Below are 24,433 nucleotides of genomic sequence, written 5' to 3'. Positions count from 1 at the left end.
GGGAGCGGAGTCCTGGGGTGCCCCAGGAGATGATGGTTTTGCCTGTCTTCACCTTGTACTGATTCTGGATGGCAGGACCCTAAGGTCTGTGCTCAGCTGACCTGGGTGGCACAGTCTGTGAGGCTGGGACCTACACAGAGCTGTGTGTGTGGTGCAAGATAGGGTACATGATTGTCCCCCTTCTCCTGGGGCTTCCTGTTCCTGAGGCTTCTCCAGGAGTTTCTAGACTGCTTTGTTCTGTACATGCTCTGGTTTGAAGGCTGGTCTCAGTCTCACAGAGCCTTTTCTTCCCTCTTTGGGCCTTGTTGCCCAACCAGGTGCATCTCTTTCACCCACCCCTGAGCCCTTGAAGTGCTTTTTGGTACCTTGTTCCTCCCTGGAATTGAACACCTGGGCAGGATTCCTGGAACTCCTTAGATCTTTTGTTGGGTTTCACCCTTCTTCCCTAGGTGGATCATGTTGAACAGGCAGAGATGCAGGCCATGCCCTTTTAGGTAGGTCCTGATGGCCTACCAGGTTCTGGAGCAAAGGCCTCTCTGGGCCCCCTGTGATTTCCATATCAGAATAGTTAGGAAGCCTAGTAGAAGGCAGCTGTTCTCAGAAGGCTCTGACTTGGGCCAGGCTGCTTGTGGTGCCATGATTGACTCTCCTGAGACTGCTTGCTCTTCTGTGAGGTGGATTCTCACCTCACATTCCGAACACATTCTGTGTTCACATATGACCTAAGGTTTATGTGGGGTATCTGTACCTTATTTCAGATAGCAGATCTTGAGCAACGATTCTTAGTAGGAGGGTGTTGGTCAGTAAAGCTCAGCTTTAATTATGTGATACTCAGCTTATGAGTTGTGTCCTGATGGCCTCATCTAGCTGTAGTGTGAGCACAGAGCCCCTCAGACCGGTCTTCAGAGTGCAGACCCAGATGCCAGACCGGTCCTCTTGCGCTCTTGTGTTTTGCTACCAGATCCATGTGTCCTCGCTTTTCTGTTTTGCCAGCATGCCAGTGTGGAGAGCACCCCTTCCCTTCAGTCCTCAGCCACCTTTTCAACGGCAGCAACCTCTGCCTCGGGTGCCACGTCCTCAGGGCTCAGCCTGCCGAGCAGCATGAACACAGTGAACAGCCTCTGTCTGGGCGGGGCCACTGTGAGTGCCCCCAGCAGCAGTGCCAGGCCCACGCCCTTGGTGACCTCAGGTGTGTGCTCCCCAGACCTTGCCTATCTATTCCCCGCCCCAGAACGTGATGCTTGGTTTCCCAGGGAGGATGCCTAGAGGTGGCTGCAGGGCATGCTGGGTAGCTACAAGCATAGGAGCATCCTGGTCTCCCTCCAGCCCTGCCATTGCTCCCTGGTCCTCTTTGTTCCACTAACTTCTTGAGTCCCAGTCCTTCCAGCAATGATGTGGGGATGAAGGAAACCAGTCTTCTGGGTGGGCTTCCCCTGGGCAAGATTCCTGGTAGCCTTTGTGCTTGTAGGTCCCCTGTCTTTTCTGCTGTCTTCCTCTCTGGAGCTGAGATGGCCTGGTGACATGAATGGACCATGGAACAGCTCTCTTGGGCTCCTTCTGGCCGTTTAGTGTGACTGATGGTCCATCAGCAAGACTTGGGCAGTCTGTGTGGACCAAGCAAACTGTGGCTTAGTAGAAGCTGCTGAAAGCTGCCTTGGACACAGCCTGTCCCCCTCTGCTGGCACCGCCCAGCCTTGCTTCTGTTCTGAGGAGGCAGATTGTTCCTTATGTTTAGGTTTGCTCAGTGCTGTATTGATAGGAGTGGGTGAGGGGTGGTGTTTCTGTCTGGGCAATGAACCCTCTAATGTGGAAAGAGCCTGAATGTGGTGTCACATGCTTTGTCGCCTCTACTTCCTGGCACAGCCTTCTGTGTCTCTCAGCTGCTGCCCTCCTCTCTTGGTGGTGGCCCCATGTGGGGCAGTACTGTGACTGTGAGCTCAGGGCCCACTCCCCCACAGTAGCTGCGACCTTGCGCTCTTTGTGGTGGCATCACTGCTTGTTTGATTTTTGCTTTCACAGGCAAAGCACCCCCTAACCTGCCCCAGGGAGTACCTCCCCTGCTTCACAACCAGTACCTCGTGGGCCCCGGAGGATTGCTTCCTGCCTATCCGGTGAGTGCACAGTGTATGGCTTCTGGCTGCCTGACTCTTGTGGCCTTAGGGGTTGACACCTGGCAGGACCTGGTGAGGTGGGCCTTGCTACTTTTCCCTGGTATTTCTCCCTCATCTGGACTCCATCAAGGTGTCTTTTCACAGCAGATGGTCTGAGTCCCCATGTCCCATCTCCCCAACCTTGTTTAGGCCCCTTAACATGGGCCTGGGCTTCCCAAGGGATTGTACATGGTCCCTGACACCCTTTTTGGTCCTCACACAGATCTATGGCTATGATGAGCTCCAGATGCTGCAGTCACGTCTGCCAATGGTGAGTGGGATGTGGTGGGGGATGGGGGGACTCAGGCTCTTCACAGGTCCTTCCTCCCTAGGCCTTCATTGCTACCCTGTTGAGAAAGCTGCTAGCATTTGGGGGTTGGGCCTCATGTCACTGTAGCTGGGCAGGAGTGTCCTGTGCTTACTGCTTGGGAACTTAGAGACCATTGGGACCTGGGGTCCCAAGAGGCAGTGCCCTCTACTACATGTGGGTCCTTCTCTTCCTTCAGGCATGCCCCCTACTGCCCGTACCCCCCCCCCCCCCCCGTTCTGAACAAGAAAAACCGTCATATGACATAAGACATGGGGTTGCTTGACTGACTCTAGAGTTTTTTTTTTCCAACTTGTGTTCTTTGAAGTGCCGTTCAGTGTCTTTGGCCTCTGAAGTGGCCATCAGTGATGCTTGTGATAGCAGCATGGCTTGTCTGTCCCCAGCTGAGTGACCCACCCAAGCTGATACTCTTGAAGGGTCCCTGTGGATCTGCCCTGCCATCTCTGCTTACAAGTGTGCTGGCCCCGGGGAGTCCCTGGTTCTGCAGCCTCACTCTGAGGCCAGGATTGCTGCTGCTTTCATCTAACCCTTGCTGCCAGGCTGAGTCTCCTGGCCTCCGTGGACAAGCCTGCACTGGAGAGGGCACCAAAGGAAGTGTGCTTCCTACCTGACAGGCCTTCAGGCTGTTGTCCTGCCCCTCCTTCCTTGGTCTGGCCTTTCCCAGACTCCTGATAATTTTCAGCAGCCTAGGGCATCGGTCACGTTGTTGGTAAGGAGAGAGCTGTGTGAATGTGCCTGCACAATGTGATCTTTCCTATTCCCTGAGGGAGAGGTTTTCCGTCCAGTGTGGTGTCCTTTCTTAACTCTTTCCCACTGGCTGCACCCTTCTCTGCTTGCCCACAAAGTAGTTCGGGGAGCTGCAGGTATCCCCTCCACCTCCCGGGCCTGTAGGCCAAAGCCCTTGTCTCTCAGGAGAATGCTTCTCAGCTCCTGAAGTCTTTCCAGAGGCAGAGGTGAGTGGCTAGGTGACTGTTCCCCCTGACAGCAGGCAATCATCACACTACTGCTGCCGGTGTCCCCAGAGGACCCAGAGGAGGGGATGTTGAAGACATGATGGCACATTGCTAGGGTGGTCAACAGAACTTGGGGATTCTGGGGAATGCCTAAGCCTTAGGGCTTTGCAGAAGAGGAACTGGAAGTGGCCCCGGCCCTCTTACTATCATGAAGAAACCTCATACCCACCTGACCTAGAAGCCCCAGGCACTGGAGTGTCTGGGGGAGTCCTGGTGGACTGAGTCCCAAGAGTCCCAAGAGGGACTCAGTGGGTTACCAGCCCTGGGAGTCATCTTGCCTTGTTTTCTTTGTATCATTTTGTGCCTTAGAAGAAATCACCTCTGAGCCCACCTTTTGCGATATGTTTTGTTCATTTTTCCCCTTTGTTCATTTATTAGGGTCTGGTACTTTTGTGCCTAGTTCCTGCCTTTGATTTTCCTGTGAAAGAACACCTTTTCCTGGGCTTGCTCTAGGCCTGTCTGCAGTTATGTTCTTGCTACCTCTGGACTTCCTGGTCCTGCCTTCTCCTGGGGTTCCGAGCTGAGGAAGCTAATGGGTTTCCTGGAGGTTAAGTGGAAATGAGGCTGAGGGAGGGTAGAGGTGCCATTCCTAGCCCAGATGGCTCCTGTCTGGTTGTGACCAGGCACTGTTGGCCCACAACAAAAGTAGGAAGGCTTCCAATGGGGCCTGGAGGCCGAGGGACCATGTGTCTAGTCCTGGATGGACTAGACAAAGCCCTGGATGGTGAGTAAGGGACAGGTCAGGCCTCCCCTTCCCCACAGAGCTCCAGTTTTGTGTTCTTAGTGTCCACACTTGCCCTGGCTCCTCCATGATCCGTAGTGGCATGACAGCATGGGTGGTGAGGAGCCAATTCGGGACCTTAACTAGGGTCCTCTTGGACCTATGCCTGCTTGACATTGCTTCTCTAATGGCTTTTAAACCCTCAGGCACCCCCTTTCCTGCTGGTTCTTTTTCAGGGTGCTTATCTGCTCTGTAGAATCTGTCACATAGGAAAAGCCAGTAGAGTTGGTTTGACCTGTGCATTTACCAGCATCCATCTGCACCGTATATTACCCATGAGACTGGTCCACCAGTAGCTCTGCCTGGCGAAGGCTGATGGTCTTTTCAGTGCGTCTTGCACGCTGTGTGGCTGCCACATAGCACAACTCCAATGGGCACTGTTTACTTTGAATTTGAGTGCTGCCCTCTGGAGGTCAGCCTGTGTCCCTGCAGTCCAGCCTGTCCTGGGAGCAGGGCATCACATGGAGTGCCTGGGCTGCCTGCTGGGCCTGTTCTGGGACTGGGTGGAGGCCATTCTGCTGATTGAGCCTCACTGGTCTCTCCTAGGATTACTATGGAATTCCCTTTGCCACGCCCACAGCCCTGGCCAGCCGAGATGGGAGCCTAGCTAATAACCCGTATTCAGGTTAGTCTGCTCAGGGTGAGAGGAGTCGGGTTGGGGCGTGGTGCATGGGACTGGTCTGCAGCTAATCTCAGGCATCTGGAACCAGCGGCACAGGGGCTGAGAGAGTCCTGCTAGCAACCTCTTGAGCCAGCTGCGGGAGCCTATTCCTGTTTTCAGGAGCCAGTCTGGCTTTTTTCCTGGTTGGATGAGGGTGGGGTGGGGGCAGTGATTCGAGTCAGTGTTCCTCTTCTCCTAGGTGATGTCACAAAGTTTGGCCGAGGTGACTCCGCATCCCCTGCACCCCCCACCACACTGGCTCAGGCGCAGCAGAGCCAGTCCCAGGCCCACCATACAGCCCAGCAGCCCTTCCTGAATCCTGCGCTGCCCCCTGGCTACAGCTACACTGGCCTCCCCTACTACACAGGCGTGCCTAGTGCCTTCCAGTATGGGCCTACGATGTTTGTGAGTGTTGGCAGGGTGGGGTGGGGATGTTACTCCAGTTCTGGGGACTAGAAGCAGGGCCACGAGGTGTTAGGCTACTTTCCCGTGTGCTTTTACAGCTAGTGCAGGTCGCACTACTGAACACAGGTCCTCTGTGGTTGTGCTGCCTAGGACTAAGCCAGGGGATACCTGACCTGCTCCCTCTGCCCTGTTCCTGCACTGACGCCTCTCCTGCTTGCTCTGTCAGGTCCCTCCGGCTTCAGCCAAGCAGCATGGTGTGAACCTCAGCACCCCCACCACCCCTTTCCAGCAGGCCGGTGGTTACGGCCAGCATAGCTACAGCACAGGTGAGGGGTGCTCCCGGCACAGAGAAATGCGGGTGGGACAGGCTTGCTTGGCTCACGCGTGCCTCTTGTGCCCTGCCATGCTAGGTTATGATGACCTGACCCAGGGGACAGCAGCGGGAGACTACACCAAGGGTGGCTATGGTGGATCATCGCAGGCACAAAACAAGTCTGCAGGTTCTGGGCCTGGCAAAGGTAGCGTCTGCCCCTCCTTTCCAGGATTGAGGCCCAGAGTAGTTGTCTTCTACTGACTCTTTCTCAGGCAAGGCTACCCCAGAGTGCCCCTGGAGGTGGGGGAGGCTGGAGCTGGGCCCAGTGGCCGTGGGAACAACTGCTTTCCCTCCTAGGAGTGTCCGTGTCCTCAAGCACCACCGGCCTACCTGACATGACCGGTTCAGTCTACAACAAGACTCAGGTGAAGGAGGATTCGGGTAGATGGGTCGGCCGGTGGGAGGTGCTGCCCAGGCTGGCCCTTACCATGGTCTCTTTATCCTGCAGACTTTCGACAAGCAGGGATTTCACGCAGGGACTCCTCCACCGTTCAGCCTGCCCTCGGCCTTGGGTTCCACTGGGCCCCTGGCCGCTGGAGCAGCCCCTGGTTATGCGCCCCCACCATTCTTACACATCCTGCCTGCCCACCAGCAGCCTCATTCACAGCTGCTACACCACCACCTGCCACAGGATGCCCAGGTGAGCCCCGTGATGGAGGCAGCCACCCTGCCCTGGACTGGGGGTCCTGCTCCAGCCCTTACAGCCTTCTCTCCTCCTCCTCAGAGTGGCTCGGGTCAACGCAGCCAGCCCAGCTCCCTGCAGCCCAAGTCGCAAGCCTCCAAGCCCACCTACGGCAACTCTCCCTACTGGACAAACTGAACCTTTGAAGAGAGGGGTGGGCTTGGGCGGGGCTTACCCTGGGCAGGAGAGAACACACGGAGCCCATTTCTAGGAGCCCAGCGCCCTTTCCTAGAATTCCTGAGACGTGTAACTGTGTCAGCCGAGCCTCTGTGGGGAACCTGCCTCCCAGACTCGCTATTGTATGTAATGTATTTATGTATGTATTTGTAAATGTGATAGAAGTCTTGGGGTGTAGGGGTACAGCTGCTACTCTTAGCCAGGTCTGCAATCCCATTTGAGCCCCTTCTCACTGTAGCAAAGAAGCCCTTTTCCCATTCCTGCCTTCAGGCCTTCTTTGTAACCTTCCAGCCCCACGGGCAGTTGGGAGCAGTGTCTGGAAGGGCTGCTTCAAGGCAGTTTGGGGACTGGGTCAGGTACCAATGAAGAATCACGACTTAATCTCACTCCCTTGTAAGCCATTTTTTGAGTTTCTTTCCCTGTGTAATTACTTTAGCCCTCTCTTTGAGGAACAGACCTTTTGTCATTTGTCATGTTCCTCACCTACCAAATCTTGATCTGGGAATAGCAGTGATATCCTTCCTGCCCAACATGAAAGTAGCACCTGTTTGTCTTCATATAGACCAGAGGCCTCTGCTTCTGGTCTTGTCCCCAAGAGACTTGCCTTCCTCTGGCTGACCATTTTTTAAAAAACGTCTGAAGTTGTGCTCAGAGATGTTCAGTCAATCTGCTCCCGTTTAAAAAAAAAAAAAATCCAAGATATGCCTTCACCTCAATGAGAGCACGTCTCCAAGCAAAGGCTCCTCTATTCCATTTGTCCTGAACCAGGTGGGCGACTGTTTCAGGGGTTTTCTCTCTTTGCCCAATCTCCACCTAATAAAGTTCTGAGAGCATGCACGGTCTCTGTGTGGTGTGACTAAAGGGTAGGTCAGGGCAGAGGCTGTTTTCATGATTGTTCTGGGCACCGTGGACTTCACATTAGAGCCGAAGTAGCAGTTGCGTGGTCAGTCTTCTGACAGTACGTTGTGAGGGCTTAAACTGGCATTCCTTCTTTAGCCCTGGTCAGCATCCAGGGAGCGGAAAGGGAAATGATGAGGCTGCAAAGCCCACTTACCCTCCTGACAGGCCATAGGCAGTGGTTATCAAAGTTCACTTTGATAAGGCAATTTCTTACAGGGCCGACCTGGTCAACAGGAATACCAGGGCAGGGTCCTTTCATTTCCGAATGTCAGCGGATATTAAAATCTGAAAGGAAGAGCAGAGGATGTGGGTCTCATGACCGAAGAGAGAGGAAGTTTGAACAGCTCACCCTCTCTCTCCTTGGTTCTTCATCAACCAGACAGAATCTTAACTGTTAAGGGGTGGGGTGGAAGGAAGACGAGCGAGTCGGGGTGGTATGAAGTAGGTAAGTGGGTCCTGGGCAAAATACTTGCTCCAGAAAGTCCCAAGCAGCCATTCACTTGGGCCAGGATTCCAGTGCAGCTCCTTCCTCCTGTTCCCAGGCCACCAGTTGGGGAGGAATCAAGGCCATCTACTAGCCCTCTGTGGCAGGAGGCAGATTGCCCCACAATTCTGTAGCACAGTTGTGCTCCGATCTCCAGGTGTTGACCAGGCATTACAGCCTCATTCTTAAACGACCCCTCAGACTAGGCTAAGCAACCAACCAAAGTGGGGCATCAGATACTGGTCAAGTTGGTGTGCCAGAACCTGGGGTCAGTCTTCACCTTTTCTGCTTTTGCCCTCTAAAATCAGTGGTCATTTCATCAAATGGGGCCCCTGCTGCTGGTGACCCACAGCTTGAGATCCTGACCAGAAAAAACATAAGTGTTCACATAAAGGGACTTCATACGATCTCTTGCCTGTTTCCTGCTTATTAATAAGCAGCAGGATGTTCAGAAGACAAATGATGAAAACAAAAGGCTTACCTAAGGAGGGCAGTGGAGCACCCTCATCCCTTTACCGACCTACTTGTACTGGCAGATTGTGCCCTACTTAAGAATTAAGGTTAACAAATGGCTGTCATTAATAACCTTTCCTAAAAGTTAGTACGGACTGGGAATGTGTATTCCATGAGATAAGTTGAGCAGAATATCCTAAAAGATCAGTGAAATTTAGTTTCTGTTTTTGTTTTTTCAGCCGAGTCATGGGCATAATTGGTGAGGCAATTGGTGAAGTACTGAGAACCACTTTTTAGTTTTCTTTAACACAAAGAAAGAAGAGGGTCATCCCATGGGGAAGTAGCAATACAGGTATATTTTATTTCACATTTTATTAGTAGACAGATGGGCAGAAAAAGACAAAATAAACCACTATAGGGGAAGTTCAACACAAAAAATGCATCAGATAATCTTTTCTCATAAGTTAAACTGAAGAAAAACATCTACAATTTCAGCTAAGAAAACTATTAAAGTCAGGTGTCTCCTGCTGGTTTCAGAATAGTTGAAAATTGCATCTGAATCTTTTTGTAAATGTAAACCATTTTTATCAGAATGGGAGGGATGGGGAGATAACTTTCAGTGGAGAACTACACTTTTCCCTACAGTCTCCTACTGTGTATGTCCCAAACATAAGGAAACGAGCAAATGAAGTAATTTGAAGGGAAGAGGAAAGAGGGGACTACAAAACAGTCTGGCTAATAGAAAAGAACTCTGGAATGGTATGAAAAAGAGCGGGAAGACTTTGAGAAGCAACAACGGAATCATCGTATTACTTTCTCCACCCAGCCTCAAAACACACAGACCTGAAGAGCATCCAGAGAGGCCTCCACTACCATCAAAAGGAATCTAAAAATGCAGGATTCTGAATTCATGTTAACACCAAATAATCAGCACAACTGTACTTATAAGGATCTGGTCTGACCCTGAGACCTCTACTCCCAAAAAGGAAAAAAAAAATTACATGCTCAAGTTTTCTTTTGCCACAGGATGTGTTCTCAGGACAGAGCTCTGGAACCAGCATCTGAGTTTTACAGGTCAGTCTGAGTTACCAGAATGTCCACCTGCTAGTCAATCAACACATACCAGTCTTTTCTGGAACTGATTGTACTCTTATCAGAGGCAAAGCCAGCCCTCACTAGTAACACCCCAAGGGGCTGAGAGGTATGACTTCCACCTGGCTCTCTGGCTCCCTGAGTCAATGTGCAACAGAGGTCAACAGGGCCTAATGGGACAGGGCTGAGCAGCCCAGCACCTTCTGCAAGGCTAAGGTGCCTGGCCTGCCCTGGCAGAGAAATGCTTTTATGATAAGGGAAGAAAGAAATGACTTAATCTTAGGGCTCCAAGAGAGAAGACCAAGCTACTGGCTGTAAACGTGTATGGGGGTGTTTAGAGGGTAATCAGAGCATTAGGAGACTTGGGACTCCAGAAGATTTGCAGGTTATCCAGAAACATTACTTAAAAAGCTAGTTCCGACACCCTCCTATGAGAATTTGCGGCCAGTGTTTTGTCACAAAGAGCTGTTACTGTTCTCGGAATCTGACTGGAATCACTAGGTTCAGGGGTGCAAGCAGTCCTAGCCCCATGGGGATTGGACAGAGATTCTGGGACCAGGCTCAACACTGTCCCATAGGAACCTTTGCATGTTAACATTTCTACTTAATACCAGATCAAACTTTAGAGGCCAGAGAGGTCTGCTGGGCATTAGTCAGCAAATGTTTGGAGTTTGAAGCGAATGAAAACCCTGAGATCAGAAAGGAAGGAAGGAGGAGCTAAGGAAGTAAGCATCACCTACTCTGTTCTAGGATCCATCCTACCCCTGTCCCTCATCAACCCTTTGGTTCTTTCTGAGCTATGATCTGAACAAAAGACGCTGACACCAGTACAAAGGGATCTGGAGGAGGATTGTAACCAGTCTCTGCTCATTTTCTTTCCTTCCGAAGTCTAATTTTACATTATAATGATTTTCCCCACTGAAAGAACACTACCCTCCTATGAACTGGCCCACTCTCAAAGAAGAATCACCGCCAAGTTCTGAAGTCCCTGGTTGGTGAAGACTGATGAATCTCAATATTGATTGAAGTAACACGTGATTGAGACCAGGGAAGTCAAAGCTGCAGCCACTGCACAGTTGGAAAATCAGTTGCCCAGATACTGCCTGCAGCCAATTCCCTCGGCCCTGCCAAAAGAGTCAAAGCAGCCCAGGGCAAGCTCCATGCACAACTTCTGCTTGCCCTCCACAGCCAGCATACACTGAAAGGAGAGAAAAGTCCAGGTCACATCCAATGAGGAAAAGTGGGAACTGGTCACTCATGTCTCCTATCCACAGCTATCACTATTGGCATAAGCAGCTCAATGAAAACCAAAATCTTAACACATGCACCTAGGAGTAATACTGAGTAATTAAAACTGGCTACTTGCACTCTCACCATGAGGATTTTCAAAATATTTTTGAGGGAAAGGCCATGTTCACATAAAACAGATGTTTTCTCACCCAACAGTGGTCACCAGTAGTTTTGACTTTTTTTTTCCCCAGCAGCATCAACCAAAATTGGCATAGTGATTTTAAACTCCTTGTTCCCATCACTAAGACTCCACACACACACACACACACACACACACACTCCCCCCTCCACACTCTTCCCACTCCCTTGGGGTGGGGAGGGTAACAACTCTGTCTTTTAAAATAAATAGCAATCAAGTGCTCAATTCTATGTAAAGTATGAATATTTATTTTCAGGCTTTAGATCCCAATCGATTTCAAAAAACAAAATCTGATCTCTCTCCTCAGGGTAGCTGAGGCCCCCTGTATTAAGATGATGTCCTGGAGGCTGAAGGGGCTCTGTGCCCTTAGAAACACATTTTCATCAGGCTTAGCACGAAGTCCCTGATGCCCACTGTATCCCAGCCTTAAGAAGGGAAAGGAAACAAAATTCACCACCATGGGGCTGATCGAATGCACACACACTAAATGAGCAGCTAAACCTTGGCAAATTTGTTTTTTTTTTTTTTTAAAGTTAGTTTTGTGGGGTTTTTATTTTTTTTTCCATTTTCTTTTGCTACTCAGCATATGCAGCACTTGTGAACTTCCAATGGGTTCCCAGCTTTAAACACATTAAAACGTCTTGATGAAAGACTATTTAATTCTTCAAGAATCTAAAAACAGACCAAACGTGTTTTGCTGTGAACACTCTGTAGAGACGAAGTGAGGCGAGAGTTTGGGTTTAAAGAAGAAGAAAAAAAGAATCAATACAGTGATGGAAGGGTAAAGAATGCAAGAATTCAGACATTCTGTGGAGGATACTTTCTCTCCATTAAGAGGTCCATAAAAAGGAGCAAACTGAGATCCATAAGGGGAGTCAGCAGGAGCCGTGTTTGTTTTTCCCACCCCCGGTGATAGGTTTTTGCTGAGGGGCCACTGCTAGGTCCCCACTTGCTCCCCTCCCTTTGGCCTGAGACGGCAGGGCAGTACGGGGCACTGAAGGAGCACGTCACGACTCCTCGTTCCCAGAATCATCATCATCATAGCAGTCGGCATCTTCCTCCTCCTCATCTTCATCATCAATGTCGTCGTCGTACAAGTCGTCATAAAGCAAATCTGAGCTGTTGTCATTGGAAGGCACTTTAGTTTTGATGCAGTATTCCGCCAAGGTTGTGGGGACCTTCACTCCATCCTTTTCTGCTTCGGCTTTAGTGGCTGAAACCTGTTTCCTGAAGGGAGAAAGTTTATGTAAGTCTCTGTTTTGGAAGATGGATTTGCAACTGGCCTTTCTTAATAATCAGGATTCCGTATTTAAAAAAAAAAAAAGACTCCTTATGACTCAAGGTTTCTCAATTTCAATGCCTCCCTAAAAGTATCTACCTAAAAGGTTCTCAGCCCATCAGGGTAGCGTTTTAAACACTTAATAATGACCTTTTGAGGGGTAATTAAAAGCATTGGGTCTTAAATATTGGTTAACCAGAAATGACCTCAGAGATTTTTTTTCCCTCCCTTGTCTCACCAAACTCGCAGTCCCAACAACTCTTAATTCAATAATCCTGTCATTTACACTTAGATTGCAGAAAGCCTAAGTAAGGTTCCAATGTCACATGACACACCTGCCTCCCACTTTATTCTTGTCATCCAAAATATACAGGACATCGTGGTCCTTTTTTTTCCTTCTTTAGTACCTTGAACAACACTTATTTTTCTGTGTGGCTAAGAACTCTTCGGATTTTACACCTGACTGCCTGCTGAACTTTGAAACAGCATGTTCTGACAACCCAAGTTAAAACAGCCACCAAGTCACTCCTTCACATTATGCTACTTAACCACTAATCATTTCTCCTATAATCTTCCCCAATTGTTAGCTTTTCTGTCAGTTTTCTCCCCCTTCCCATTCCCCTCACCCCTCAATGTGAACTTCTCTGGAGAACTACTCTTTCTTCCAGTTGTGCAAGAACTTAAGCTGTGCAAAAAATTACTGACTGGACGGATGGAAGGGTGAAGTTTCCTTCAAGTACAAAAATTGACCATAAAACAACAAACCACCAACTTCATGATCTTCCTTCTGCTGGCTCTAATTAGATGGTTCCCCAGTGATACTGCTGTCTGCCTTACTTTGCCAAACCAGACAGCTTGGTGTTGCTGATAAACCCTGGCTTGATGCTCTTCCCTCTCTGTCTCTTTCTGGGTCATCTTAGTCATTCCCATGGCTTTTGCCACCATGCCCCTTCATGCTGACAGCTGTCAAACCATCAGGATCCACCCATATCTTCTGAGCCCTACACCGTTCAATAAGCCTTTGGGATGTGTCCACCCTGATGTTCCATAGGGACCCTAACTCAGCAAGTCTGCAATTGTCATTTTCAACCTCTGTGGCCACCTTCTCCCATTTTTCTTCTAAGAGTATTCTTAAAATCATAAACCTCACTCCAAAGCTCTACTTTCAAATCTGTTTTCTCACTGTCCCTGCCTCTGTTTAGTCTTCATCTTGGCTTCCCTTTCCTGTATCAGCCTCTTCTGGTCAACTAGGTTCTTTGAAAACTCTAATTTCCCCCTCCCTTCCTAAAATCTTTAAATGATACCCCATCACTTATAAGATTAAGGACGAAAGCCTTACTGTGGCTTCAAATGTCTCCTAAGATCTGATCCCTCTCAAACAAAAAAACCACACAACAAAAACAAATCTGATGGCTCTCTGAATTTCCCATTACTTTGGAAATGAGAATTTATACTCAAGCAATGTAAAGCTGCTTACAGTTCTCTAATCACACCATGCTGTTAGCTACCTGGTAGCAAACCTGTTTCTTCCCTGAAAGGGCTCTTTCCTTTCCCTTCCTACTTGAAAAAATCTTGGTTATGATTACCTCTTCTAGAACTCCACAGCAATATTTATTCCTTTCACTGTATCTTGTTTATGCTTAGAGAGTATATATTTGCACTCATCTCATTACATGGTCATTTGTTCACAAGTTCTTGCTAGTAAGTGTGACCTCCTCAAAGAGAGACTGCTTTGATGACCTAACAGAGTGTACCTGACATGCAGCTGGTATATAATAAATGTTGAAAGAATTAAAGAATGAGATAAACCCTTAAATTAAGAAATAGAAGAGACGCCTTAGGGATATTAATTCTTCACTTACTAAATCATACCCTTCCTTGAACATCAGGCTCAGGCTATAATGGCTATAATCCTGACCATATTATGAAGCACTCCCATCTTTGAAGCTTCAACCTACTCCAGCTCCTCTAAATCTCTAGGTCCTTACTATTTATACTAATTATCTTTAATCTTTGGTATACACCAGTCACCTAGGTGGATGGTAAGAACGAAATACAGCTGCCCAGCTTTTACCCTTGTAATCTCACTAAATGACTATGGTTATGGAAGGGGGTCTAAAGGTGATTCTGGTGGGCATAAAACATTGAAAACTGATGTATATATTATTCAGCTTTATTTCTATGCCGTTTTTCCTTTTTTTCTGTACATCACATGGCATCATGCTGACTAGAGTTACAAAGAGGGACTATTTGTATAAATTGTAGTGCTTACTAAACTATGTGCAGAAAACTGTCCTTGGGGCTCTATTTTAAGGATATAAGAGGAAATGAATTGATTGCAATTCAAGTATCAGTTGTTGGGTACTGTTAAGAAAACCTTTAAGTCCAGGGCGCCTGGGTGGCTCAGTGGGTTAAAGAAAACCTTTAAGTCCTATTTAGGGTATGATCAAGAGATGAATGGTTCAGCCCCAATACCTCTTACTTTTTCCCCCTTTTATACAGATGGGAAAACCAAAGACCCAAAAAATTAACTGATAAAAGGTACTATAAGGGGTCAGAGCTAGGGGTAGATTCCAAGTCTTCCACTGAGAGGAAGCTTCTATGGCTCTGTTATACTATATACTAGTGTTGCTGATAATGATGATACCTAGAAGATACTTGCTACTATGGTCAAAAGGGCCAATAAACAATAAGGCTTCATTAAAATTTTTGAAAACAAAATACCTAGAATGTCCATAATACTCTTGGGTGTTTGCTACACTTAAAGGACATACTGAAAATCCTGAACAGCATCCCTGAAATGATTGAGAGGCAGAATCTACAAACTTTATTGGTTCAGAACTTGGAAGTTTTGGTTCCCAGGAAGTAAGATCTGCTGCAGCATTATCTTTTACTGTGTGCTCTCTCAAAAGCCAAACAAACTCATTAGGCTCAGGCAGGAATCTCTTCCCAAACAATAAATCTAACAGAAGACTGGACTAGATACTTTAAGTCTGATTTAAAGCCATGGTTCTGTATAAAGACTTGAAGTAATCAAACGGAAGGTAAAACAAAACACCTTACCTAATGATTTCAGCATATTCTTTGTCTTTTCCTTTACTGTCCCTCCATTTCCTGAACATAACTGAAGCATCCACATTGGCTGGGGAGAAGGTGTTGGGCTCATTGAGCAATGAGATTACACTTAACAGGATAGTCCTAGAAATGGGGGTGGGGGGAAAAGGGTCAGCTATGAATATTCATATTCACAGGATCCATAAATAATGTGTTTTTAAATTTAACATGAGACCTTAGGCGAATAGAAATAGAATATAAAATTTTATTTTTAATACTCAGCTGGTTAGGCAGAATAAAGTTGCTAACTAAGAGACAAATCTGTGAGGCAAGCATAAAGGTTATGTTGCAGGGCATGGTATCAAATGGCTACATATTCCAATCTGCAGAAAGTGGAAGCCTGAAAGCTTTTTAAGTAACAAATTTTGAAAACTATAAATTAAGTACAATAGGAAAATGCAAAAGCCATAGGAAAAAAATTAGCTTTTTGGGGAGAGCTTAAAAATGGTCATTCTCCACACATCCACGTTGTTCTTATCATAGCTGCTTAAGAGGATCTGAAAAATGATACTACATGCAAATGTATTTGTTTTCCATACTTCTGAGGGAAGAATGACACTTAAGCAGGAGAATGGAGGAAAACAATAGCCCAGACATGGAAGACCTAATCTCTGAATAATGGAAATCTTTATTCAAAAATATTAAGTACTTAGTGTGTACCAGAGGCACCAATGGTGATGTTGGATGTACAACAGTAAGCAAGTTAGATGCCATCCCTTCTCTCCCAAGGTTTGTTAAGAATTGTGGGAGATACAAACAGGCAATTTTTATCCAAAGATAAAACAAAACAAAACAAAAAAGACACCTTAATCACACATTTTTCTGTTAGAAAAATAAATAGAATAGGTTCTAAAAGGATTTCAAATTATTACCAAGCTTCTTTTCCCTAAAAGCTCTGTGCATGTATGTAAGGAGAAAAATTAAATTTCTCTACCTTTTCTCATTGGTGCGAGGTTATAGATTGTGTTGTTGCAAAATAGCCTTTTGCTCCTGCCCAAGCAAAAAATAAAGGGAGGGAGCCAGGCAATTAGATGTTTGATTTGATGAAACCTTTTCCTAAAAAGGGTAGAGAGTTTCTGTTATGTGATTATACAAGATTATGACAAAGGCACTTTCACAGACAACCTTCCCATCTAGTTAAAATCCACTTATAATAGACACACACATCCCTTTCTTTTAGGTTAAGAATAACTCCTTGCCCCTCCCAACCAAGATCCTCCTGGATTTCTTCAGTAATTACGTTATAAAATAAAGATTAAAAGAAACTCCTCATTGCCAATGATGGGAAATGGACTGATATAACATCCTAAAAGCAAAAAAATGTGTGTAGAAAATTCCAAAGGGCTGCCACAGAAGAAAACATACATAACCTGTTAGAAAGATAAGCAGGATGGGACAAAGTGTGATATAAAAGGGGGGGTGGGGGCGGGGGGACAACAACAAAACTTTATTGGTCTAGATCAGCACTGCATAGAACTTTGTGATTATGTAAATGTATAATCTGTATTATCCAATATGAATGACCAGCCACCCCATGTGGCCACTGAACACTCTGAAAGGTAGCTTATACAACTGAAGAACTGAATTTTTACATTTAATTTTAATTAATTTACCTATATAGCGACATGTAGTTAGTTAGTGGCCACCGTATTGGAACTGTTAAAATACTATATTAGAAAATATAATTTTTTAAATTGTTAATTATCAAGGTGCATGGGTGGCTCGGATGGGCATCTGCCTTCGGCTCAGGTCATGGTCCCAGGATCCTGGGATCAAGCCCCGCATTCTCCCTCTCCCTCTGCTCCTCCCCCTGCTTGTGCTCTCTCGCTCTGCTGAATAAATAAAATCTTAAATAAAATCATGAATTATCCATTTCTATCAAAATAAATCATTTTTTTTCTAATTTATATTCAATTAGCCAACACAGAGTACATCATTAGTTTCAGATGTAGAGTTCAATAATTCGTTAGCTGCATATAACACCCAGTGCCACGAACTCACTTCTAACACCATGTATTTCCACACTGAAATCCATTATACTTTCAGAAATGATGTCAGGTACTACAGTGGACTGTGCAAATAAATGACCCAGTACATTTTCACTTCATCCCTTCCTCTGGACAGCAGGATCTTTTTTGGGGGTGTGGTATGGGGAACCCATTCTGTTGGTTCTGGTGGGGTTAATCTTCCTATCTAACCATAGCAGCAGATACACCAACAAGTACTGGCCAAAGGATTCCATCCATCTAGTCATGAATGGTTTTGGGGGTATGCATATAACCCAAGATGGGCCAATTAGAACCCTGCGAGGAACTATGATGTTCTAATCTAACAGCAGAAAGGCATTTACTTTTTATTCTTGATTAAACTGACAACTGTGAGAATAAGGAAAGTCTAGAGCAGGTGGCCATCTATATATCACAAAGTGGTTAAGACTCTGCCTACTAACAAGGCCAATACAATGCAAGGCAGAATTGAGACTTTATTCTCTAATCAAGATTCCCAATGTAATTCAGATACAAGACCATATTTAAACTTTCCCAACCAGTATATTGTAGATGAGTTATACGTAAATTATTTATTGATTCTTGTAAGCAGTTGGGTACGTGGGACCTGGGATAACCTGAGCCTCTGCAACGACTTCTAGTCAAAGCATCTCCACAGTTTTTAACACTGTCATCTACAAATACAGTAAATGCAATTTTATCTATGTATCATGACTGGAAAAGGTCTGGAAGTAATGTCATACATAGTTTAAACTGTCCAGCATTTGTACCAAAATAATTTAACACAGACATTATATCCTGTAGCATACTGTAGACAACTCTGCAAGATAAGTATTATTAACCCTATTTTTTAAGTTAAATTTATTTTTAAAAAATAATCTTTACACCCATCGTGGGGCTCAAGCGCAAGACCCCAAGATCAAGAGTCACATACTCTTCTAAGTCAGCCAGGCACCAGAAAAGAAAAAATAAACTGCTAAGACAATACTAATAGACTATACAACACAGAACTGAATCCTGCAACTATTCCAATGGTTACATTTTTTTTGTCGCCATCTTTTGTTGCTAGTTTAAGTATTTGAAAATCTTTATTCATTTACTGTATTTTTTTCAGATGGAAAAAAGAAGAAGGTGGAAAGGGTTAACAATAGGTGAAAGAAAAGAAAGACCCAATAACAAAAATATCAATATAACAATGAAGAAGTCACTCATGTCTACTGAAGGGATTGGTTTCCTTCAGATCATGAACAGATGGGAAAGGGTTCAGAAAACAACTACATACATTCTTTCTTATTCTCATTCTGTCTATATAAATCCACAGTAACAAATGAACCTTTGGTTTTTAGCAGTAACATGGAGTTGCACTATTCCATTTGGACAATATTGTAGCATTTAGTCATAAATTTCTTGGATTAGCAAAACAGACTTTTGAGACCCCCTCGACAGACTCTTACTTCCTACAAAGAATAACACTATGCCCCTCTCTACTGCATGTTTGGAGGAACAGACGGGTCTGGTTGTCCAAATTAAGCAGTGTAAGAGTTTAACATACCTTAAAATAAAACAGACCTAATCCAGTAACAATTTGGGATAAAAATGAGGAACAAAGGATTCTTACATGTTTTCAAATATTGCACAATACAATTCCCAGGACCACCACCATTCCTGGATTTAGAGATATTCCAAGAAGCCAATGTGCTCCCTCCATCCTTGCTTTAAGCCAGGCAAGGGACTATGGTAGAAGTTTTCAACACAGGGAATCTAGACCAAAATAAAAAAATTCTCAGAGAAGAGAAGTGCAGGCAAAAGGATAGTCAAAAGCACTCCACTTTATATATAGTCTTAATTTTTTTTTTCAGTTCTTATTTCTGATCTTTTTGGTTGTCTCACAATCTTTGTTAGATTTGGCTATCCTCTTTTGCATAAAAATAAGTTTGTAGGGCTGCCTGGGTGGCTCAGTTGGTTAAGCAGCTGCCTTTGGCTAGGGTCACTATCCCAGGATTCTGGGATTTGAGTCCTGCAGTGGACTCCTTGCTCTGTGGGGAGCCTGCTTCTCCCTCTGCCTGCCACTCCCCTTGCTGTTCTCTCTCTTTCTTTCTCTGTATCCCCTAACAAACAAATAAAGAATCTTAAAAAAAAAAAAAAAAAGTTTGTAAATAGTAAAGACACCAAAAGAAAATGAAGATGAATTAATCACATTCACACACACACACACACACACACACACACACACACACACACACAGACACGAGGTAAAAAGCAAACTAGAAAGTTGTGCAGTTCCCAGAACTCAGACATGTTTTAAAAACATCAAAACTAAAGTAGTATTTAAGGGAGATAAGAAATCAGAATTAGGGCACCTGGGAGCTTCCCTTTGTCTCAGGTCATAATCCCAGGATCCTGGGATGGAGCCCTGCATTGGGCTCCCTGCTCAGTGGGGAGCCTGCTTCTCCCTCTCCCTCTGCCACTCCCCCTGCTTGTACTCTCTTACTCTATCAAATAAATAAAATCTTAAAAAAAAAGTAATCAAAATTAGACATCTATGACCCAATGAGTAATACCGTTATCTGTCCCTTTTCAACATACAACAGTCAATAAATTGGGTCTGCACCTACCCGCCCAGACCCCCACTTTGTTATAGTATGCTCGGCACCCAACATGAGGCTTGAACTGATGTGAAGATCAAGAGTCACATGCTCTACTAACTGAACCAGCCAGGTGCCCCTCCACCCCACCTCAACCCCAGTTTTTTTTTTTTTTTAAAGATTTTATTTATTTATTTGACAGCGGAGAGATCACAAGTAGGCAGAGAGGCAGGCAGAGAGAGAGGAAGGGAAGGAAGCAGGCTCCATGTGGGACTCGATCCCAGGACCCTGAGATCATGACCTGAGCCGAAGGCAGCGGCTTAACCCACTGAGCCACCCAGGCGCCCCACAACCCCAGTTTTTTAAGCTACTTTGTTAGCTACTGTTACAAGTATAATTTTAGGAGGGCGGACATAAAACTGGCTCTAGCACAACAAATAAGATCTGGTTTATGAGTCCCCCTGGAAACTAAGCAGGCAGAGTTTGAAATTTTGCAGGATTAAAGGCTGGCATTTTGACTCTTAAAACATACACATACACAGGAAAAGAAATAGAATGACTGATTGAGGTTCTTAGGTTTTACAGGCATATCTTTACTTGATGAAAATTGTCTGTCAACTGTGAAGAAGTGAAGCTCAATGCCTGACTCTTCCACTTAACCCAGGTCAGTTTAATCTCTCATTTATGCCATTTCAAAAGATGGACCCGTAACACCGAAGATGACCCAGTTAAAATTCAGTCCCTATTTCTAAAATGGGAGAGGAATTTAAAGAGGACATCATGGCAAAAAAAAAATCTGTTGTGAGAAAATGTGATAATTTTTAAAAGATTTTAAATTTTTACTTATTTGAGTGAGCATATGCACAAAAAGGGAGGGGATGGGGGGAACAGAGGGACAGGGAGAAGCAGACTCCTTGCTGAGCAAGGAGCCTGTCGCAGCGCTCTATCGCAGGACCCCAGGATCACGACCTGAGCCAAAGTCAGAAATTTAACAGGCGCCCTGAAAATGATTGTTTAATGGGTCATATGGTTATAGTTTTTCTTTATGCCTCTAAAGCATCTAACAAATCTAATACTTCATCCTGTGCAATCCTGGAGCTGCTGCTGACTGACAGATCCCTGAAAACACATGGCAGGAATGAGGGTCTCAGATTAAAATACACAGAAACAGAAAATCAGAAAATTTTAAAAAGAAAAGTTTTGAAATACACAGAATATGTATCATATGCACAGAATGAAACCACGAAGTCGAGTGCAGGGGAAATTTTATATATGTATTTCCCAACATATAAATATCAAAGGAGCAATTATTATCATCCTGGCCCCAAATGGGGTTTATAGGAGCCCTAAAAACAACAGCACTGTCATCATTTCCCCTGACCTTGCCTACTTTGTCACTCCGGGGCAGTCCTTAGCTCCCTTCCCTTTTAGGAGGTTGTAGATAAGATCTGTCAGGAAAACATTCTGTCTTACTCCTGACAGATGCTTCTCCATGATGCAGTGGCAAAGACATTACCATGTAACCATTTTTCAAAGGAAAACAAACCTCCACCAAGATGACTTTCCTATTCAAGAGCCTGGAACAGGTATGGCAGATAGTTCTGGTGCCTTAGAGAAAGCAGTTGTGAACTCTGACACCCACAAACATGAAAAGCACCCTCTAGGTTCTGGACACAGCATGGGTGAAGGAAAATTTTCTTTCTTACACCAGGAAGAAGAGGCATGGTATTGTGAACATCAGGCATCTCTACCCTCCCAACTTCACTCTTTGCTAATGCCTACTTAAGACTTCCAATTCCATAAGGACCTCTCACCTGCCTAAACTTAATCCTATGCATCTGGGGGCAGTAGGGCAGTGGCTCTCTTCTTCCAGAAAGTATGCTGGCTTTCTCTACGAAGAGGAAACTACTGAACCTTTAGTGGATACCAGTTGGCTGATGCTCTGGCTCCCTACAATTGCAGGGGTCTTTTCCCCACTTTTTCCTTTGTCTACTCTCACCACTCACTAGGTTTTGTGATATAAATTGATGTAGGTTCTTCAAGGTAACTGGGATGCTTTACTCTTCTTTAGGGTTACAAAAAGTCTTCCATGTAAACGTTTTCTAAATATGTTCATTGAGGTGCTGAATGAAAGACTAGTATAGGTGGTCATGAAGAAGTCTAAACACATGTGAATATGGGGTCACTTTCAAATAACAGTGCTATTTATCAGTCAAGACTCTGCAACAGCCTGTGCTGAACCTTATTCCACCTCTGCTACTGTCCTGCTATAGTAACCCTAAACTGGATGGAGAGCACAGAACCCTTAGTTGGACAATTGCTGAGTCTGTATACAGAGTTTTGCAGCAAAGAATATCAAGGAAAATGCCTAGCACCTCGTATCTTGTCTCTTGGTATTTCAGTGCCATAAACTAGCTTATGGGAAATATGTACAATCTGCGAGCTGAAGAACCCCTTGCCTCACAATAAGTAACAGAGAAACATAGAGAAAAGAAGTATTCCACACCTACTCATGAGTTAGTGCTTTTCTGATATTTCAGAGTTCTGGGCACGGTGAGGTATTCCAAGAAGGTGAGGTTCCAATAGTGAACACACAGCACTCTATGTCTCCCTAGAAATACACGAACACCAAACCCTTCATTCATTCCCCAACCCCAAAATCAGCACACTGAAGGAACATCTATGATAACATGAAGCTGAAGATAAAAAAAGGTCTGAGAAGGTAAGTACAGATTCCAGTGCATGGGTAGCTGGCAGGCTCATCTGGTAAAGCATGAGACCCTTGATCTTGGGATTGTGGGCTTCAGCCTCGTTTTGGGTGTAGAGATTAAGTAAAAGAGAGAGACAGACAGACAGACAGATTCCAATCCAAATAGCTGTTAGTAGATCTGTTTATGAAGATCAAAGGGGCAATCTGAAGTTAACTAGTCCTCACTGTGAAGCCTCTAAACAAAAAAGCATAAAAGCAGAGAAGACAATCTCTGAGATGAAGTCTAGGAAATACTTCTAAACTGGGGCTCAAGTGACCCGGGGGCCTAGAGAGAAAAAATGATGCTGGTACCCAAAGTGCCAATTTTAGATAGGCAAATTTAGTAATTTTAGATAGGCAAATTTAGTATGAAAAGGAGTTTCCTATCCCCAAAGGACTAAATCAAATGAGAAACAGGCCTACCTTCAAAGAAAAGTGTCCAAAAGATTTTAAGCTGAGACAAGGATAATATAGGTATATTTATGCAGGAGAAGTAAAGGTAAAAATCTTGAATTCCTGTGGGTAATGGCAATAGATTATCCATTGAGGCAGCCCGAAAATACAATGAAAAAAAAAAAAAAAAAAACCAAACAAAAAAAACCAAAACCGTTTGGGGCTTTATATCATGAAGAAGGGGGAAGCTTGTTTTCTCAAAGGGGGACAAACCATGGTAAACATTTGATTCAGCATTCAACCTCCAAAAACAAGAATCACTAGTACCTTAGAAGCTAACACTTCCTTTTGACTAGGATTACTACTAGCCCTGAAAAATAAGCACCAAGTCAAACTAGAAGGACAACCCTGCATTTTTTGTTCAATTTTTCAATATATCTTCCAAAATACTTACTGCCTTTTTTTTTTTTTAAGATTTTATTTATTTGAGAGACACACAGAGAGGGAAAAGAAGCAGGGGGAGTGAGAGAGGGAGAAGCAGGCTTCCCGCTGAGCAGGGAGCCCGATGTGGGGCTCGATCCCAGGAACCCAGAATCATGACCTGAGCTGAAGGCAGACGCTTATTGACTGAGCCACCCAGGTGCCCCATACCTAACTGCCTTTAAATAAACTGTCAGTTTAATTATATTTTGATAATGTGTTTCTTTCGAAAACATGACAGTCTCTTGGAAGAGCTGAGAACTGTGGTAGCTGAACTCTTCCCACCAACAATAAATACAGCAGAATTAATGTCTGTAATATCCTCAAGGAAAGAAAGTATGGCCCTGAAATCTTATGCCCAAACTGCCATTTGAAGTACCATGGCAAAAAACACATACATACACACACCCATACACACAAGTATTTTTATCATTTTTTGTAAAAAATTTTAAAGATTTCATTTATTTGAGAAGGGGGGGGGGAGGGAAAGAGAGAGAGAAGGAAGAAGTAGTCCAACTCAAGGGTTGATCCCAAGACCTTGAGATCATGACTTGAGCCAAAGGCAGATGTGTAATGACTGAGCCACCCAGGCGCCCCAAGCATATAACATTTTGAACATCTTAAGAATTCAGGGAATATAATGTGGCTCCAAGGAACATTTTCCTGGAGAAATTACTAATGGACAAATTCAGCCAATTAACAAATCAAAGGGAAGTAAAATAACGGACAGCAAACTGAATTCACTTCACAGTAGGAATAAGAAATTTTAAAAACTAGGTTTATGTTACAAAACAGTACAGACTATAACCCTGACAATAAACCAATATATTTTTTAAAAGATTTATTTATTTGAGAGAGAGATCGAGCAAGTGTGCACACAAGCAGGGAGAAGAGGCCAG

The 24,433-nt window shown here is 45.0% G+C and overlaps 2 protein-coding genes across 16 annotated transcripts in view; one reads left to right on the top strand and one right to left on the bottom strand.

Moving 5' to 3' along the window:
• UBAP2 (ubiquitin associated protein 2) overlaps positions 1-7,405 on the top strand; it is a 132,979-nt gene extending 125,574 nt beyond the window's left edge. For 12 of the 15 annotated variants that reach the window (XM_082694586.1, XM_082694589.1, XM_082694584.1 and 9 more), the window contains 10 exons: positions 994-1,189; positions 2,020-2,111; positions 2,374-2,421; positions 4,819-4,897; positions 5,133-5,338; positions 5,565-5,664; positions 5,749-5,856; positions 6,009-6,076; positions 6,160-6,351; positions 6,436-7,405. In XM_082694586.1, coding sequence (XP_082550712.1) covers positions 994-1,189; positions 2,020-2,111; positions 2,374-2,421; positions 4,819-4,897; positions 5,133-5,338; positions 5,565-5,664; positions 5,749-5,856; positions 6,009-6,076; positions 6,160-6,351; positions 6,436-6,531 — 1,185 coding nt within the window. In that variant the 3' untranslated portion in view covers positions 6,532-7,405. The remainder of the gene's footprint in view (positions 1-993; positions 1,190-2,019; positions 2,112-2,373; positions 2,422-4,818; positions 4,898-5,132; positions 5,339-5,564; positions 5,665-5,748; positions 5,857-6,008; positions 6,077-6,159; positions 6,352-6,435) is intronic. The other 3 variants (XR_014301689.1, XM_082694582.1, XR_014301688.1) reach the window with 3 other exon arrangements.
• A 1,335-nt stretch (positions 7,406-8,740) lies between these two features.
• UBE2R2 (ubiquitin conjugating enzyme E2 R2) overlaps positions 8,741-24,433 on the bottom strand; it is a 111,683-nt gene continuing 95,990 nt past the window's right edge. The window contains exons 4-5 of the mRNA XM_082694631.1: positions 15,271-15,405; positions 8,741-12,155 (exon numbers count right to left, since the gene is read on the bottom strand). Of these exons, the coding sequence (XP_082550757.1) occupies positions 11,936-12,155; positions 15,271-15,405 (355 nt within the window). The 3' untranslated portion in view covers positions 8,741-11,935. The remainder of the gene's footprint in view (positions 12,156-15,270; positions 15,406-24,433) is intronic.

This window comes from Mustela nivalis (genome assembly GCF_964662115.1).
Source record: "Mustela nivalis genome assembly, chromosome: 13".
NCBI lineage: Eukaryota > Metazoa > Chordata > Mammalia > Carnivora > Mustelidae > Mustela > Mustela nivalis.
Note: the sequence above shows the minus strand (reverse complement) of the source record. Positions and strands in the feature narration are given on the sequence as shown.